General features: G+C 48.4%; 1 protein-coding gene across 2 annotated transcripts in view; it reads right to left on the reverse strand.

The window, feature by feature from the left end:
- The window catches only part of PLG (plasminogen), a 36,034-nt gene extending 31,450 nt beyond the window's left edge, over positions 1 to 4,584 (reverse strand). For both annotated transcript variants that reach the window (XM_090280057.1, XM_090280056.1), the window contains exons 1-2: positions 4,464 to 4,584; positions 445 to 580 (exon numbers count right to left, since the gene is read on the reverse strand). In XM_090280057.1, coding sequence (XP_090136183.1) covers positions 445 to 580; positions 4,464 to 4,512 — 185 coding nt within the window. In that variant the 5' untranslated portion in view covers positions 4,513 to 4,584. The remainder of the gene's footprint in view (positions 1 to 444; positions 581 to 4,463) is intronic.
- Positions 4,585 to 17,591: the final 13,007 nt, after the last annotated feature.

Below are 17,591 nucleotides of genomic sequence, written 5' to 3' on the forward strand. Positions count from 1 at the left end.
ACACCATCACTACAAAGGGCAAGGTCTGGACCTTGTATCTATTCAAAGACTTATCATCTATATCGTGCTACACATCGTATACCCTGGATCACTGTATCTGTGTTTCTTTGCTCCTTAGGGTCTACGACGCTTCCACACATGTGATCCTCCATAAATATTTAGTGATAATGACATTAAAAACTAGAGCTCAAAATAATAGCTGCGCGTGTCCTATGTAAAAATAAATAAGTTCCTTGGGGGGCATTTTTCCAAAGGGACACTAATAAATTTAACAAGAAACTGTTTGTATGGATTCAAATACAGATTCCAAACTCCAGTCCCATGAAACCCCTCTTTCCCTTTAAATCCTGTTTCTGTCAAGTGCATGAGCAAACTTCTTGATATTGAAATCAGAGCGTCTCAAGCCCCACGACGTCCGCGTAGGTTCAGTGACCATGAGAATACCTGCAAACGAAGCCTCTTTCTTCCTCACATTTTGCCGCACATTCGTCTATGCTCCCCGCTTCCAGCTGCTTCTTACTGAAAGTAAATAGCGACGCCCCCTGCGTGTTGACGTAGCTGTCCAGGGGGTCTCCGCGACCTGCGAGAGGAAGGGGAAAGTGGGACGGCTGATCACAGCGACTTTGCAATCCATTTGCTTTGCATCGACCCAATAAAACGTGCGCCCTCACGGGAAGCAGAACGCATGGCCGTGAATCACAATGTTCCGCTAACAGACGGCAGTGTGTTAAGAGATCAGCTGGATGGGTAGATTCACGGATGAGAACTATTTACCAGCATCTGTGTTGCTGTGTTCCTGGGTGTTGAGCCTTAAGTCAGAAGAAGTGCGGTCTGATTTCTGCTGATGGCCATGTCTCGGACACTGAGAGACCATGGTGGCGACTGGGTGACGGATATCGATGACCCGTTCACCCCTGGGTACAGGAAGAACCTGCAGCCATCACGTGATCTCCAACAGTATAAACTGTGGTTGTCACCCTGTCCCTTAAACTGACGTGATAAGCCTTCTCTGACTGGTTCCACCTTGAGACACAACATTGTCTGGTGAGCTGAGGAAGCTGAGAGTGAATAGGACCGGAACTAATCTCTGCTGCAATCCGAGGTCATTTTTACCCTGGGCTTAGTGCAGGGACGTGTCACTATTAATTAAAGAGAAATAAGTTCTTTATGATGGTAACAGGTATCTGGCATTTTGGAGGAAATTGTAAAAAATCAGACAAGTACCGGTTCTGAATTTTCTGTGAAATAAGATTGAAGGCAAAGAATCTGTCTGAAGGTCACTCTGTCCCTTGTTTCTGAGGCCAGGGACCTCAGCCATGCCCCGGGGCCAGCTCTGTTCCCAGCCTGGGGATGTTGGCCTCCTTCCTTTGAGGGTAAGAGGCCAAAAGAGGTTAATAAAATAAATATAGCAAAGTTTCCTAAAGTTTGCCTAAAGGGGATTGGGCAACATGGTAACCTTGACCCCTTGGACGGGAGTGCTGGGGACCAAAGCCAGGTGGTGGGGATGAAGGCGTGACCGGGAGTGGTGGTGGGAACAGCAGAGAAGACAAGTCTTTCCAGAAGCCTGGCTGTGAAAGGAGCATTTTGTACAGGGTGTGTGCAGTCACGAAAATTTTTCAAAGATGAGACATTCTAAAGCATGTTGGGTGCTGATGAGAATTACCCATAAGGAAGGATCTCAAAGAGTCAGATTTTCTCTCTCTGAACAACCATTCCCGGCCACCAGAACATGCCACACTGCCCAGGGTGGTGGGCGGAGACAGAGCCAGCCCCTTCTCCCCGCTTCATCCTTCCTCAGTGTAAGGCACTCCAAGCCGGGGCCACGAAGGTGGGCGCTGGACAGAAGGTGGCTGCTGCCATTTACATGCAATCCACAGAAAGCACTTGATAACCATGTGAGAAGATGCTGGAGAAACAGGACTTCTAGACCAGTATCCACCTCATTATCTGGTGTTTCCTCCTGCCTTGAACGCTCATTTTCAAGAAGAGTTGAGTTTTGGTAAACTCCAGATTAGGATGTGATTTAGAAAACAAACAAGTTAACTCTATAAAGTGAACCCTATAAAGAGTGAAATTGAACTTTTGGGAGAGTTCTTAGAAAGTGGAGCAGACCAGGGTATAAATGATGTCCAAAGAAGAAAATGTCTGCTTATACAGCTCTTTAACTAAGCGACCTTTAATTACGTTATGTTAGCACGTTTCATAGCACATAGCTGCTGAGACCCACCTTAGGAACCAACGTCCCAGAGATACTCCCGAAGAGATTTGTTTTCCATTTTGTTTAAAAAATTTTCTCCAAATATTGTCTTTTCCTCAATTCTAGGGCTCGTATGGCAACGGGGTGTCATGCAGTTTATTTGTTGACCAAGACATAGTAAACCGATCTTTTTAGTAAGAAAAATATTTTTATGCTCTAGGCCAGCAATTTTCAACCTTTCCATCTCATGGGACACATAAACTCATTACTAAAATTCTGCAGCCCACCAAAAAATATATCACATTTACTTTGCCAATCTGACAAAAAATAGATATAATTTTGATTCATTCATACCGGACGGCTATTGCTGTGTTGGCTGCTGTCATTTTTTATGTGACAATCTGAGCGAAAAGAGGTCAGTGCCCCTGACTACATAGGCAGGTGTTGCATGTTTTACAAATTCTTTTATAAATCCTTGAAAATTGTTGTCTTAGGCCAATGTGGATGTATGTTGCTACCAAAGCAAGTGCATTTCACTGACCACGTGGGTTTGCTTGTTTTCCAGTCACTGTGTGGCATATGTGTGCACCCATGCCTGCATGTTTGAAACACAGGATCAGTGGCTTGTGAAATGCAGACTCCTCGTCCACCTCTCACTGAGAACAGTATTTTTCCTCTCCCGGGTGGTTTTGTGCATTGAAAAGATGAAACACCTCTCAGGAGGAAGGAGTAAAAGCCTTCCTTTCAAAAAGAGCTTATGAAAGCCTTTCCCTCAAGCCGACGAGGCCATATGTTAATCCTGTCGCTGAGAAGTTTGTTCTAAGATTTGGGTGTGACCATGGAAGGGTTCCTAGCTCCCAGGCCCTGCCTGCCCTGGGCTGGGAGAGAAGATGACCCGCACACCCCCACGCGACCTTCTCCCGTGGTGCCTCTCGGTACAATCTCCTGCTCTCTGTGTTCTGTGATATTTCTTTGCATGACTCCGCTAAACTCAAATGTATTTGACTGTAAAGCACACCTTGTGATTTATAAATTTAATTCTAACTACCTGTGCGTTGTTTACGTGAAGAACGATTTGCATAATGTATCACTGCATTCATAGGACATGTCCAAGACAGGCTGGTTAGAGACAGAAGGTAGAGGAGTGACAGCGTGGAGATGTGGCTGGAGGTGGGGGGGGAGGGGAGGAGGGAAAGGAGAAGGGAGTGGGGTGACAACGAAGGGTGAGGAGCATTTGGGGGATAATGAGAGCGTGCTAATATTGTGGCGATGGGCGCCCAACTCCGAATGCAGTGGAAACCACTGAACTGAATGCTTTAAATGGATGAGTTTTACAGTGTGTGAATTATATCACAATAGAGCTGTCAAGAACAAAAGAACTAGAAGGACACGCTTTGAATATTTTAACGAACATTTAAACTAAGTTGAAAAAGTGGGAAGAGCACCAAGCTTCCTTCTTGGAAAGCCCTGGTTTAAATCCTGGCTTCTTTACTTCCTGGATTTGGGACTTTGGTCAACAGGCAAATCACATGATTCTCCCAGGTATGAATTAAGTCATCTCTAAAATGGGCATGAGTATACCACCCTACGTATTGTACCAGCTAAATAAACTGGCTTTAGTCAAGAGCCGAGATGCATACTGGCAATGTATGTATAAAAACGTGCCTGGCCTTCCCCAAGCACCGAGTGCGCATGTGTGGAAAAGCTGTGTGCAGACATCATTTGGCAAATCCAAGCTGGTGATTCCTCAAGGCACGGAAGCACACGCTTCTGTGTGGGAACGCCTCGCTTAATCCACAGCAAACAGGAGACTAGTAACTACAACGACCAAGGGTCCAAGCATGTCGTCCAGGAGCTGTTTCACGGTGTGCATTTGAAAATGAGGGGCATGTGCCACCTTTACGAACATGATCTTCCTTAATCACACCGAGAACCAGGGAAGGAGACGGACAGCTTTTGGGGTTGTTAGCTACACGGGCTATATTTTCTTTCAACTGACATAACTATTATTTAAGCTCAATCTTTTACACTTAAAAACCGCCACCAGTTTTTCTTGTCTCCCCGTTTGTCTCCAGGATTCATGGGGAAATTAAACTTCCTTCTTGACAAATCCCTCAATCTTACATTTTGATTTTGAATTGGGAATCTCAAGAATCAAAAGCTAAATTCCCCTAGTTTCTCCTAAAAACCACGGTGTGTCTGTTTTCAGTACATTGCTAGGAAGAAAAGCAGTGATTGAAGTGAAAAAAAAGCCTCTCAGTCTTACCGGAATGCAGAACCAAGAGCAGGAGAAGCACGACCCCCTTCTGCTCCATTTTGGGACCGGCCAGTGGGGTCCAGACGGCCCGTGTGTCCCGGCCCCACGACGCGATGGACTTGCAGGACAGGAAGTGCATCCACAGGCAAGGTAATCAATCGAGTTAATCATTATCTCAGAGGCCCGATGCCCCCGTGCTCTGAAGGGCTCAAACATTACCTTGACGGAGGGTCTTACAACATGTTTGAATCTGCAATAGATGCTGGGAAATGGTGCAAGCAGCCCCGCCCCCTCAGCACCCCGCTGCCTCTGCTCCCCGTTCCTCTCCCTGCCCCCGCCCGTCATCAGTCCCACTTGGTCTTGTTTCCGTCCCTCCTCTTCCATTCTCTTTCTTTTGGGTAAGATGGTGATGATGATGATGATGGTGATGATGATGATAACATCATCATCATCACAGTAATACCTAACATTTGCTGAGAACGCTCTCTGTGCTCAGCACTCTGCTAAGAGATGCATAGGCATAGTTTCATTCAACCCTCAAGCAGGCAATATCATTATCATTCCATTTTTGGATCAGGTTAATAAAGTTGAACTGCCCCAGGGTGACTGAGTCAACAAGGGAGAAGCTAATGGACACAAACTATTTAGGCCTTAGAGCACAGCTGTAAGCTAGGAATTTGTCCTTGCCAACCCACATCCTCCCGGGGTAGCGATTACTTTGTTAGTTGTTTTAGCATTAGTAAAATTTCTTTATGCCCAGCAGACTCACATGTTTTCCATGATCATAAAGGATCTTAGAAAAATGTTGATCTTTTCTCCACATGAATTCACAATGCCTTAAGAGTCTCATCCTCATGAATAAATCAAGAGTGGCAAAATTATGTTTAAAGACTCTGTCTCGATTTTAATTGTGGATTCTGTTCCTTTCCCTGGCTTAGGCTAGAATGAGGAAGGAAGTGCGTGCTTTAAAACTCCTATTTCGGTGTCCAAAAATATTTCGGAATAGCGAAATCGACTCTGTTTTGAACGTGAACTGAGAACAAGAAAGTCCTTTCCCCAGACGGTGACATTCCTCTCTGTGAGCCAGCCAGGGAGGTGCGGAGGTGGAACCTTCTTATAGGTCCCTGGGATTGAAGCGCCCTGTGGAAGCCTCAGGACCAAAATGTGCTGGAGAGCCAGGAGGTGACGCTGTTGTGAGGGACAGGGACGAGCCAGCGGCATTTCCTGATCGTCGGCATTGTCCTGTCTCCTGCAACTCGTCACCTCCCGCTCACCTAGAGGCCCCGTTTATTGACAGGGACACAAGGAGGAAGTGGTTGAGAAATCAGCACTGGACAAGCTTTTTTCTTAAAATATCAGAAATATCTTTCCGGGGGATGGTGTGGGTGTGTCTGAGGAAGCGCTTTGGGGAAAACAGACTCTTTGGGGGTATAATGACCCCATTAGGTGTTTAGAGGAGTCCCTCTCTATATCATGGTTCACTTATTGCGGCCTCACTGTATTGCGGGATTTTTTAAATATTATATTTAATTATTTATCGCGGATTTTTCGCTCTATCACGGGATTTTGCGGTACTGTATACGTATGTTGTTAAAGTTACATAGGCTTAAGAGTGTAGAATAAATGTAAGGTTCCTACTTCGCGGGGGGTGGGGTGGTCTAGAACGTAATACCTGCGATAAGTGAGGGAATACTGTGTTTCCAGTTGAAATATTGTGGAACTGCCTCATGGAGAAAGCACCTCAGGAACAACATTGTTGGAATTCTATATAGTTCCTTCCCCTGCTTTTCTTTTCCTTTTAATTTGGGTAGTGGTGTATGCTCTTTGCTCCTCTTCCTCCTGGAAGCCTCTAGAACCCCCGAGATTAGTCAAATGTTGCCTTTGTAAACGAGGTGCTCCCCTATGGCGACTACACAGTCTTCGGGATCTCACTGTAGGTCCACGTCCTGAGAGCTCAGAGAGACACAAAGCAGACCTTTGCTATTGTGCCGGCCAGTTCCGTGGGGTGTGGGCAGGGGGGCAGAGAGGGAAGGATTGGCCAGGCTCAGGCAGAATCCGGGGTACATGGAGGCTTCCTCATGGCCCAGCGTCCCCTGCAAGGCTCCACAGGCAGAGGCAGGCACAGAGCCGTGGGCTGGCTGTCCCACATCCTGCATGGGAATCCTATCTGTCCACTCTTGTCCTACATGTCTGGACAGTGGTTTTGCCCAAGGCTGTATAGACAATTCAAAATACACTATTTTCTACTTGAAAGAACGGCAGAAATGGAGAAAAGAGAGAAAGAGAGATTATCTCTGTATACTATTACCAGGTTGAATAAATTCTGAGACATGCATTCTGATTGAATTCAATTTTATTAAGTACTTATTGGCCACCTACTGGGGACAGTGTTATGTTACATTCTTTTAGGATCACATAAAAGGTACAGACCACAGTGTCTGCCCTCCCGCAGCCTCCAGCTAAGGTTACTGGAGACTTGTGCCCAGGGTCAAGGGCATTAGAACAAAAGGAAGAGGGACCCCATTTCCTGTGCTCTGCCCAGCATGGGGTCTGAAACCGAGATCCACTCAGATTGCCTGAGGGGGGAGGGAGAACTGGCTGGTCCCTCCCTGCATGCATTAAAATGTGAAGTTCCTTGCAAGTACCTTACAAGGAAAGTCATGAACACAGGGAAGATCAGGGAAAGGCCAGCGTCTCCAGGAGAGTGAGGGACAGTGCCCCTCGGGCTGCTGCACCCACCTTGCCCATAGTGGAAGCTCGTGTTCCTGGTCTGACCTGTGCACCTGCTGTCGTCCCCCTGCCCCACCGACTGTGCCCCTTCCTGCAGCCCCAGGCTCTGCCCCCTGGAAACCGCCATTCTAAGCACCCCAGTCTTTACCATGAACATATATATATATACACATCTAGTAAGTGTTCCAACAAAGTATGTCTTCATTGTTGCAAGGGTTCTTAGCAAGTTTCCCGTTGCCCTTGGTGCCAACTTGCAGGGTGCTTTCACTGTGATCTTTTCTTAGAGGGTATCGCCCAGGAAACACGTTCTCATTACTCTGCAGGTGGCTTTCATTTCTGCATTCGACCTTTTCCCCCTGTTTGCCGGCCTCTGTTCTGCACTCTCTGGGACCATGGGATGAGATACTTATCAGCCCTCGGCTCTGTAAAGTCATAGCAGGCCGGTCAGTTGGCACAGGGGTTAAAATGTAACCCGTTGGAGTACTTCCAAGACCCAGTTGACTAGTTCAGTGTTCAGCAAGGTAGTATTTTCTTAACTGAGTTTTGCTTGCAGAAATGGAGCTATTCATGCATTTTTGAAAAGCAGTCTGTCTCCATTGGACAGCTCCTCATCAGGCTTACTGAAAGCGGAAGAAAACTATTCGCAGAGAAGCTGAATTCCTGGGCCTGCACTGGGGTTCCCCAGAGATCCAGGCGGGCGTCCTTTTGCTCTGAGGTCCGATACATTGTGCATAAATCAGAGAGACCAAATCGTCCTTCCCACCTCTAAAATGTGTTATTCTGCAAGCTAATTAAGACAAAAGCCTTTTTCCATAGTACTTGTAGAAAGCATTAAATTCTTTTAAGAAAAAATAACGAGTGCATGTGAAAACCAGTGAAATTTCAGCAAGGTCTGTGGACTAGTTCCTCACACCATACCAATGGCAACTTTCTGGTGTTGACAATCGTCGTCGTCGGCAGCCGTCCGTCTCGAGAGACGATGGTGTAGCTTCTTAAGAGTCTATCTGCACCGCCGAGAATGGCTGTGCAGTCCGACTCGGGAGTGACACGGTATCTGTCTCCTCCCGTGTTGAATCGACATCTTGCGATGACGCTGGAGTATCCTCTCCAGTGAAGCTGAAGCTACAGAGCCTGGGCAAGGTGATATGGAGGGTCTGCTGTTGCCCATGCAGCAGACCCAGGTGTTGACAATGAACTTCAGTTAACTACGATGCTCCCTTGGGCTGGGTGGCTAGCTCATGGGTACACTCCCCAGCGATGGGGACTTCTCAGTGCTATTTTTGTAACTTCTTATGTGTTTATAGTTATTTCAAAATAGAAAGTAAAATATATATCCATATCTGTTTGTATTTGTATATATGTATGTATTTGTGTATATGTTTATATTTAAATATATGTGTGTTTTGGATATATATTTGCATATTTGACTATGTGTACAGGGTGGGGCAAAAGTAGGTTTACAGTTGTGAGTATGCAAAAGTTTATTCATGTGTTATGATTTATTAATTATGACATTGTTTTTCTATATAAACAACTGTAAATGTACTTTTTTCCCCCCATGTATATATTTGGCTATATTTGGCTATATATATCCAAATGTATATTTGGATATACATATATTTAGCGATATAGGTATATATTTGGATGTATGTGGATCTATTTGGACATGTGTGTATCTATTGGAATGTATTTGTATGCATTTGGATATATATTTATGTACTTGGATATGTGTGTATATACTTGGGTGTATGTGTACATTTTTAGGAGGGCCCAGGAGGATGTAAACGCTTCCATGACATCAGAGGGAACTCCGGAGTACAGAAACCGGTCAGGGGAGAACCAGACCCTACAGCATCTCCAGCTCAGAGCGCACTCAGCCTTCCCGAAGGTGCGCAGCTGGAGCCGGCCCCGCCCCGCCCCTGCCCCCCTGGCCTGGATGGCGTGCAGGCCTGACTGAGGGTCCTGCACGTGACCCAGAGTCTGAGGCTGGAGGAGCCCTGGCCAGCGCGGCCTCCCGGGTGCTCAGGGGAGACCCGCCCTCTCTGCCTACCGATGAAACACCAGCCACTCCGAGGCCCCCCCGCCTCCCGACTGGACCCCGAGCCCTGGCTCCTCCCTGTCCCCCTGGCCCCGCGCAGGCCTGGGAAGGTCCCCGAGCGAGGCGCGGGGCGGGGGCAGCTGTGCGCCCCGATCCATCCTCGCGAAGGCGCCCCTGCAGTGTCTGCCGTGTGAGCTCCGCGCGGGGCGCGGGGCAGGGACGGGAAGTGCAGCCTCGTCCCGCCCTGGGCGGTTTCCCACCCGCGGCTGCGGGGCCCTGCGCGCGCGCCCTCGGAGACGGAGTGGCCGGTGCTTGGGGTTGTGGCCGAGCACGCAGAGGGACGCTGGGCTCTGTCTTGAGGACACACTTCCCAGGGGAGCCGACGTCCACGCGGAGACCTGGAAGACCAGCAGGAAGGATGAGACACAGTCCCGGCAGCAGGGCTGAGTGTTCCAAGTGCCGGAGGCAAACTGTCCAGGCGCCTTAAAGGAATTCAGGCTGAGATGCGACGGGGTCCAGGGACCCGGCCCGGCCTGTCTGTGGCGGCCTCGTCCTCCTCTGCGGTGTCCAGGGGCTCTCTCGCCAAAAAGGAGCCGGAGCGCCTAGGGTGTTCCAACTCCTGCCCGCGGGGTCGGGAGGGGTCAGAGGAGCAGGGACACGTGTGAGCGAGGAGAGGGTCTGAAAGGCGGCAGTGGAGAGGGAGGCTCGGGGCTGCACCGTGGAGCCGGTCAGGAAGCAGAATTGACAGGATTTGGTGACCCGCTGAATTGGGGGACTGAAGTCAGGATGGTGCCCCATTTCTGGGTTGGACACCTAGTAGACAGTGGCCTCATCCCTGACAAGGAACACAGAGGAGGGAATGGGTTTGTTTGGAAACATGCTATGTTTGTGAGCTTGTGGACGTCCACATGGAAGTTTCTAGAAGGCAACTGGATAGTTGGGTCTAGAGCAAGAGTTGGCGACCACTGCCTCCTGTTTTGGAAATAAGCTTCTATTGTCACACAGCCCTGCTGTGTCGCTGGCCACTAGCTATGGCGATATTTGCGCAGCAATGGCCAAGTTGAGTGAGTGTGACAGAGGTCAGCAAACCTAGAAAATATTTACTATCTGGCTTTTTGCAGAAGAGAAGTTTGTTAACTTCTGGTGTCAGGCCCAGGTCAGAGGTGTGGGCTGCAGAGGTAGCGACGGGAGCTGTCAGCAGGGACCTGGGACTCACACAGTCTGTGGGGAAGGTCACAGAGGGCCCAAGGGGAACACAAGGGGATGCTGATCAGAGGTGTGGTCTGGACTCTAGAATCTGGTGGCCCCTCTGGCCTCTCCAGAGGGCCCCCTTGTGGTCACCTTCTCATGGGCGCCCTATCCCAGAGAGCAGGCCAGTTATTTGGCTTCCAGCACCTTCCTTCCTGCCCATCTCTGACGGTGGGGCAGAGGGAGGCTGGCCTCACCTGGCTATGCATGGTGCACTGAGCTGCTCTGGGTGGGCAGAGTGGAGGGAAGTCCAAGGAGAGAGTGACAGTGAACTTGGTTTTGTATGGCTGGTAGGAGGGACCATGATGATGGACGAGGATTTAGTTTGCTAATGGCTGCGCCTTAAACACTTAGATCTGGCTCTCATAAGAATTCACACCTGGCCCTTGAAGGCATCTGAGTTTGCAACCCTGGTTAGGACAGGAGAAGCAGATGCAGAGCATTAGGGGAGGGGAACAAGAATGGAAAATTAGATTGAGGCCAGGTGATTGGGGGCCTGATTGCGTGCTAAATATCGTGGGTTTTAACCTAAAAGCCAAGACGTGCCACTAAAGGCAGGGTGTACCACAAACCTGGAGAGCTCAGGCTCCTGGGAAAAGGGAAGGCTGCTATCTGTGGAGAAAAAGAGGTCCTTTCTTTTCTGGGGTCATTTGACCTTCATAAAAGAACAGTTTCTTTTGTTCTTAGTCTTATAGCACCGTAACAGAAAGCAGTTTCCTGGATTTTATAAAGCCCTTTTCTGAATCACTTCAACCTAATTTCCTCAGTCCCCCAAGGGCGACCAGGGAGAAGAAATTCGTTACGCTGACATTCCAATTCAATAACTTGGAGGGATGTCGTTTTGAAGGAATACACTTACTGCACTTCTCATAGGCGTTACATTCTAGACCCCCGTGATAGGTGAAAATCCGCGAAGTAGGAACCTTACATTTATTTTAATATTTACTGTACAGTACCACAAAATCCCACGATACAGTGAAAAATCCATGATAAATAATTAAATATAATATTTAAAAAATCCCACGATACAGTGAGGCCACGATAAGTGAACCCGATATAGAGAGGGACAACTGTACATAGATAAGGGGTAGCTGACCGATGTTCCTGCAAGCCTCTTGCTGGGGTTCTCTACCCCAATTCCTTCTAGAATCTTCTCAGGCCCCAGGGAATGATGGATCATTGCAAACATTCAGTTTCATCTGACCTACTTGACCAAGTTCCAAGGTGTGACTAACCTTCGGACGGGAAGGGCTGGTGCCGTTGCCCCTCCCAGAAGTCTTTGCAGCACCCCGCTGTGATCAGTGGTAGTCAGCACCCCAGGTCCCCAAAGCCCTTCTTCAGAAATGTCTGCAAGGGATGATTAGACACCTCTGGGAGCAAAGGAAGGTGCTGAGACGGCTCTGACCTTCCTCAGAAGGTGTCACACAGTTCAGACACAGGCTGCTCAGAATTAACCTCCTGATATGCAAATAAGTGGCAAAGTGAATGAGGCTGCGCGCAACGAGGAGGCGGTCCAGAAAAGATCGAGGCGGAAGCAGCGTCAACAGCAGCAACAACGGCCATCTGCCTTCACCTGTAACAAGTGTGGCAGGGACTGTCACTCCCGAATCGGACTGCACAGCCATTCTCGGCGGTGCAGATAGACTCTCAGGAAGCTACGCCATCGTCTCTTGAGACGGACGGCTGCCGACGACGACGACGAATGAGGACAAAGGCATTATGACCTTGGGGGACAACTAAGCATTGGTTAGTCTAAGTGTCCTCTTTAAAAAGAAATTTTGTTCACGACCAGCTACCATTCATTCATCGCAGGCCTGTCCACTCTGCCAGCACAGACGCCGCGATGATTTAAGAACAGTAAAATCCACTCCATGCTACCATCATCAGATTTTCCTCTGTTATCACAACCATTTTATAGACCTGGAGATTGAAACTCACTTGCTCAAAGTTATGCCAATGGAAATTGGCAGAGCAGGTTCCCACCCAAGGGCCTGGGTCTCAGGTGCCGCCTTTTAACCACTGACGGTGTGGCCATCTGCCCCTGGGAAGGAGGACCGAGGCAACATCAGGAACAACAGCTGCAGTTGATCGGGTTTGTTCTCAGCACCTGACAGACTTGTTTATGCGTTCATTGGCTGCTTCCTGTGCATGCCCTGACCAGGCATCACACCTGCAGCCTTGGCGTATCAGAGACAATGCTCTAACCAACTGAGCTACCCGGCCAGGGCTCTCATTTACTCCCATTCTGACCCTAGGAAGAAGATACTACTATTATCCTTCGTATTTTACTGATCAAGAAACCAGGAGAGGTTCCGTCGCTGCCCAAGGTCACACAGCTAGTGAGGCTGGATGGATGGAACACCAGAGCCCAGCCCCGCAGCCCTGTGCCCCAGCTTCCCACCATCACCACGGTCACCAATGCAGCAGCCAGGATAAGCATCTATGGAGCGCCTGTTGCATTAGCTGAACTCAATGGTCATCCTAGAGGTCTAGCGCCGAGGCAACCCCAAGCACAGGTAGAAAGTGCAGAATCCGAACGGGAGTCCAGGGCCTCAAGTGGGCTGCCTGGACCGGCCCGGGGGGGGGGGGGGGGGGACGCCCTGGGCCCACTGCCCAGGGACTGGCTCCGTGCCTGCCTTTGCACATTTCAGGGTCCTGTCTTGAGCTCACCATCGGCTGGCTAGGGCAGAGTTCTGTTGGCTTCCTGTTTTTAGGACAAACCTGGGCAGAAGTTAAACTCTGGAGGACACACACCGCACTGTTTGCATTTCACATCCCCACACCTGCAGAGGGTGTGTTGGGGCTCAAGTAGATACTTGTTCAATTGAGTGAAGTTTTCCCTTTTCGGTCTCTTTCCTTCAGTGCCTACATCAATAAATGCCTTTCAGGGCATCAGTTGGCTAGGCAGGCGGCAACTGGTGGGCAAGGAACCCTAAACATTTCTTTGTAAGCCCGATTTTGCCCAGGCTTGCTTCTCTGGCGCGATGGGTAAATCCCAGGAGATAAAGTAGATCGTTACATGCTTAATGTGGAAAGTTGGCACCATGCAAGAGCTCGGAGATTCCAGAGGCTGCACCGAAACTGCCTCCCCCGGGGCGATCCCAGCGCCTCGAGGGGAAAGCGCTGACGCATCTAAGACTTCGCTCCAACCCGCAGAAGCGCAAACAAGGTCTTTTCTGTGCCGCGCCTTTGAAGGGCGCGTCTGGCCGGAGCGCGGGCGAGCACCTGTCCGGGAGACGCGTGTCCCGCCGGCGGCCGGCAGGGGGCAGCAGATCCCGCCCCTTTCGGCCCCGGGGACCGAGCGCCCGCGCCTCCCGGGCGGGGGTTTGCGGGTCGTCGGACCTGTCCGGGTTCGTCCTCCGTGGCTTCGCCAGCCGGTAGCGGGGGTCACTCCCTTCTGAGGCTGCAGATTCGGGGGTGGGGTGGGGGGGCGTGAAAAGGAAAGAAGGGTTCAAAGGCAGGATGAGAGCCGGCGCGGGCACGGGGCCCATCGCTGCGGACGGCGGACGCTTCTGAGCGGGAGGCGGAGGCTCCTCGGGGAACCGGGGGGCGCGGCCCCGTCCCGGGGCGGGGAGGACGCGCGGGCCCGCGGGGGAGGTGGGAGGGCCGCGCGCCCGGCTGCGGGGCGGGGCGTCCTCGGCGCGTGGGTGCAGCCGCCGCCCGCTGGTCCGATCGCAGCCGGGCGGCGGGGCGACGAGCTGCGTGGCCTGGGCGCCCCCCGCGGGACCTTGAGTTGAGACGCGCCCTCCGCCCTTCCCTGCTCTAACGGCGTCTCTGGTGCAGGCGCGTGCAGCCTGGGACCGGGCCCGCCGGGGCGCGCGGGTCGGGGAGGGAGCGCCCGAGTTGTCACCAGAGAAGTCCAGACGGCGGAAAAGCCCACAGAACAGGGGCTGCCTCCTTCCTAGCGTGGCCCGTCCGGCTGGGTCCCCTCGCCGGTACGGATCTGCCTTGTTTTCTGTGATGGCCGTGTTCCTAGAAAGCGGTGCAAAACGGTGTTGGTTTATTGGGTCTCATTTAAAAGGCAAGAGGGGGCTCAGCATAGGAAGTGCTGGTCCCTGTAAAAGGGACGGATCTAGTCTCAGATAGGAATGTCCACGTGCTTCGTCTGTTTCATGTTACCCAGAGGTACAGACGAGATCGTCTTTTCACGGATTCTGAGAATTGTGAGCTGGTTGCTTCATAGTTAGGTGCAGAGGGACCTCCTGATTTTAAGTCTCTCCCCCTTTATTTACAGAGGAAGAAATAAAGGTGAAACTGTTCTACTTAGATCAGTTTAATATTTATGCTCCACTCTTCTGAAGTTACGCTTCAGTAAATTAATATAAGTACAGTAAAATTCATAACTCTAGAGTGAGCCAGTGTGCTTCCTAATTGGGAAACATTCCAGCTTCTAATTTTATTACACCCGGTAATGTGACCCGCAGCCATACATGTGCATACGCACTTATGTAGGTAGACAGCTTTGGAAGAAAAAGGTGTAATGGGTATCATACTGAGTTGACACTCTTACTGCCCATCACTAAGATCATTTATAATTTTAAAAGGTGGATTATGTAATCTGTGAAGTAAACAAGAACATAAACAAGAACAAGTTATATAAACACACAAAAAACCTGGAAGTAACAATCTATGCTGAATCTGGGCTGACCCCGAGAAAAATGGGAACTCCCCATCGGAGCTCCTTAAGGGACAACTTTTTAAAATTTACTTTCTTTATCTTTAACATTCTTTATTTTTCAATTACAGCTGACTTACAGTATTGTGTTAGTTTCACGTACACAGCATAGCGATGAGGACATTTGTGTAGCTTACCAAGTGATCCCCCTGCTAAGCCCAGGGCCCCCTTGGCATCGTGCATACTTATTGCAATATTCTTGACTGTTCCCTCTGCTGTACTTTACATCCCTGTGACTATTCTGTAATCACCAATTTGTAATTCTTAACCCCTTCACCTTCTTCACCCAGGCCCCCCAACCCCCCCTCCCATCTGGCAACCATCCATGTGTTCTCTGTATCTATGAGTTTGTTTCTGCTTTGTGTGTTCATTTATTTTGTTTGTTAGATTCCACATCTAAGTAGGATCTTATGGTATTTGTTTTTCTCTGACTGATTTATGTCACTTAGCATAATACCCTCTAGGTCTATCCATGGTGTCCCAAATGGCAAGGTTCCATTCTTTTTTATGGCCAAGTAATATGCCACTGTATTTATGTGCCTCTTCTTCGTTATTCATTTGTCTGTCAGTGGGCACTTAGGTGGCTTCCATATCTTAGCAATTGTAGATAATGCTGCAATGAACGCAGAGGTGCTTATATCTTTTTGAAGTAGTATTTTGGGTTTCTTTAGATAAATACTCAGAAGTGGAATTGCCAGGTCCTATGGTAATTCTATTTTTAGTTTTTTGAGGATCCTCTCTACTGCTCTCCACAGCGGCTGCCCCAGTCTGCATTCCCACCAGCAGTGCACTTGGGTTCCCTCTCTCCTCATCCTCGCCAGCTCTTGTTGTTTGCTGATTTATTGATGACGACTGTTCTGACCTGTGTGAAGTGGTATCTCATTGTGGTTTTCATTTGCATCTCCCGGATGATTAGTGATGTTGGTTGAACATCTTTTCATGTCTATTGGCCACCTGTATATCTTTTTTGGGAGCATGTCTATTCAGGTCCTCTGCCCGTTTTTAAAATCAGATTGTTTTTTGATGTTAAATTGTACGAGTTCCTTATATATTGGGCTATTAACCCCTTATTGGAGCTCTCATTGGCAAATATCTTTTTCCATTCAGACTGCTGTGTTTTTGTTTTGTTGATGGTTTTTTCACTGTGCAAAAACTTTTCAATTTGATGTCGTTCCATGTGTTTATTTTATTTCTCAAGGGACAGATTTTATTGGGTTGATCTTGTGGGTGTGAAGCAAGCTTGGCAGGAGTGTCCGTCCTTTGTGACTGTTGATGGGACCATAGTGGCAATGGGTCACGTGACTAAAAGAATCATATCCTTGGGGTTGAATGTCTGAAGCTCACCACTGAGGATTTTTGGTAGCAGTTCTATTAGAAAAGCGATGAAATGCTATCATCTAAATTGGACCCTGATTCTCATCTGCCTTTCTTTGTGTGTTTCTCTTTGATTGTGGATCTAATTATTCCTAATTATTTGTCTTATTGTGTGTAGTAACCACTCTGCTCCTACCCATTGAAAAGAGGAATTCTGAGGGGCTGACTCAGAGGCTATCTGAATCGTATGAAGTCTTTTTTCTGGTTATAATTTATTTCCCCTGCCTCCTCTTTATCTTCTAATTTCCCATCGGATAGGCCTCTCTTCTGCAGCATAACCTAAGAAAATGTCCCTACGAATTAGAAGATACAACACATTATAACAGTGTATTTTTCCTTTTCCTGTTTCTTCTTTAGAACATCTCCCCATTTATTTTCTTTAAAATCATCTGAGTGATTGCTTTGTTCCTCTGCCCCTTGAACATCCTTGCTTGTTTGCTTTATTTTTCTTTTATCAAAATACCTGGAGCTGTTCTCGCGCGTAGACCCTATTTACAACAGATATTATTTACAATGCGGGTATCCTCACGGGGCTACTTTTCCGCGGGGCTTTTGACAGTCATTCTGCCAAGATTTCCTTTCAATGTGTGCTCAATACAGCTCCTAGTTCTTTGTTTATTTTTCTTTTTACTGCCTCTATTTTGACACATTTTCTTTTTTCCTCTATTACTAAAGGGGAGGTTTGGGTAATGAATAAAGAAAGACTTTAAAATGCAATTGACAATAAGTTGACTTTTCCTATTTCAGTAAGAAAATTGAGGGCAGCAAATTCTCTGAAGCTGTATAGGAAATGCCGCTAGGGAACTGTTTATATGGTTTTTGTTTGTTTTTGTATTTCCAATATGTTTCCTCAGATATTCTTTTGAGGAATACATGGGAAAACCGACAACTGGGTATGTCAGTTTACATGTTCTCTTGTTCTCCTTACATTGAATGTATCTGTAAGAAGGGTTTGCTTAGTTAACATTAATTAAAAGAGATTTGAGGTGTCACTGCTGTAAGTGGCCATATTTGCTTTTGACTTCTTTGCCTGTTTGAGTCCATATAACTGTCAGTGTGTTTTGAATGTCAG

This window comes from Furipterus horrens, unplaced genomic scaffold, assembly GCF_987537825.1.
Source record: "Furipterus horrens unplaced genomic scaffold, mFurHor1.1.pri manual_scaffold_6, whole genome shotgun sequence".
NCBI lineage: Eukaryota > Metazoa > Chordata > Mammalia > Chiroptera > Furipteridae > Furipterus > Furipterus horrens.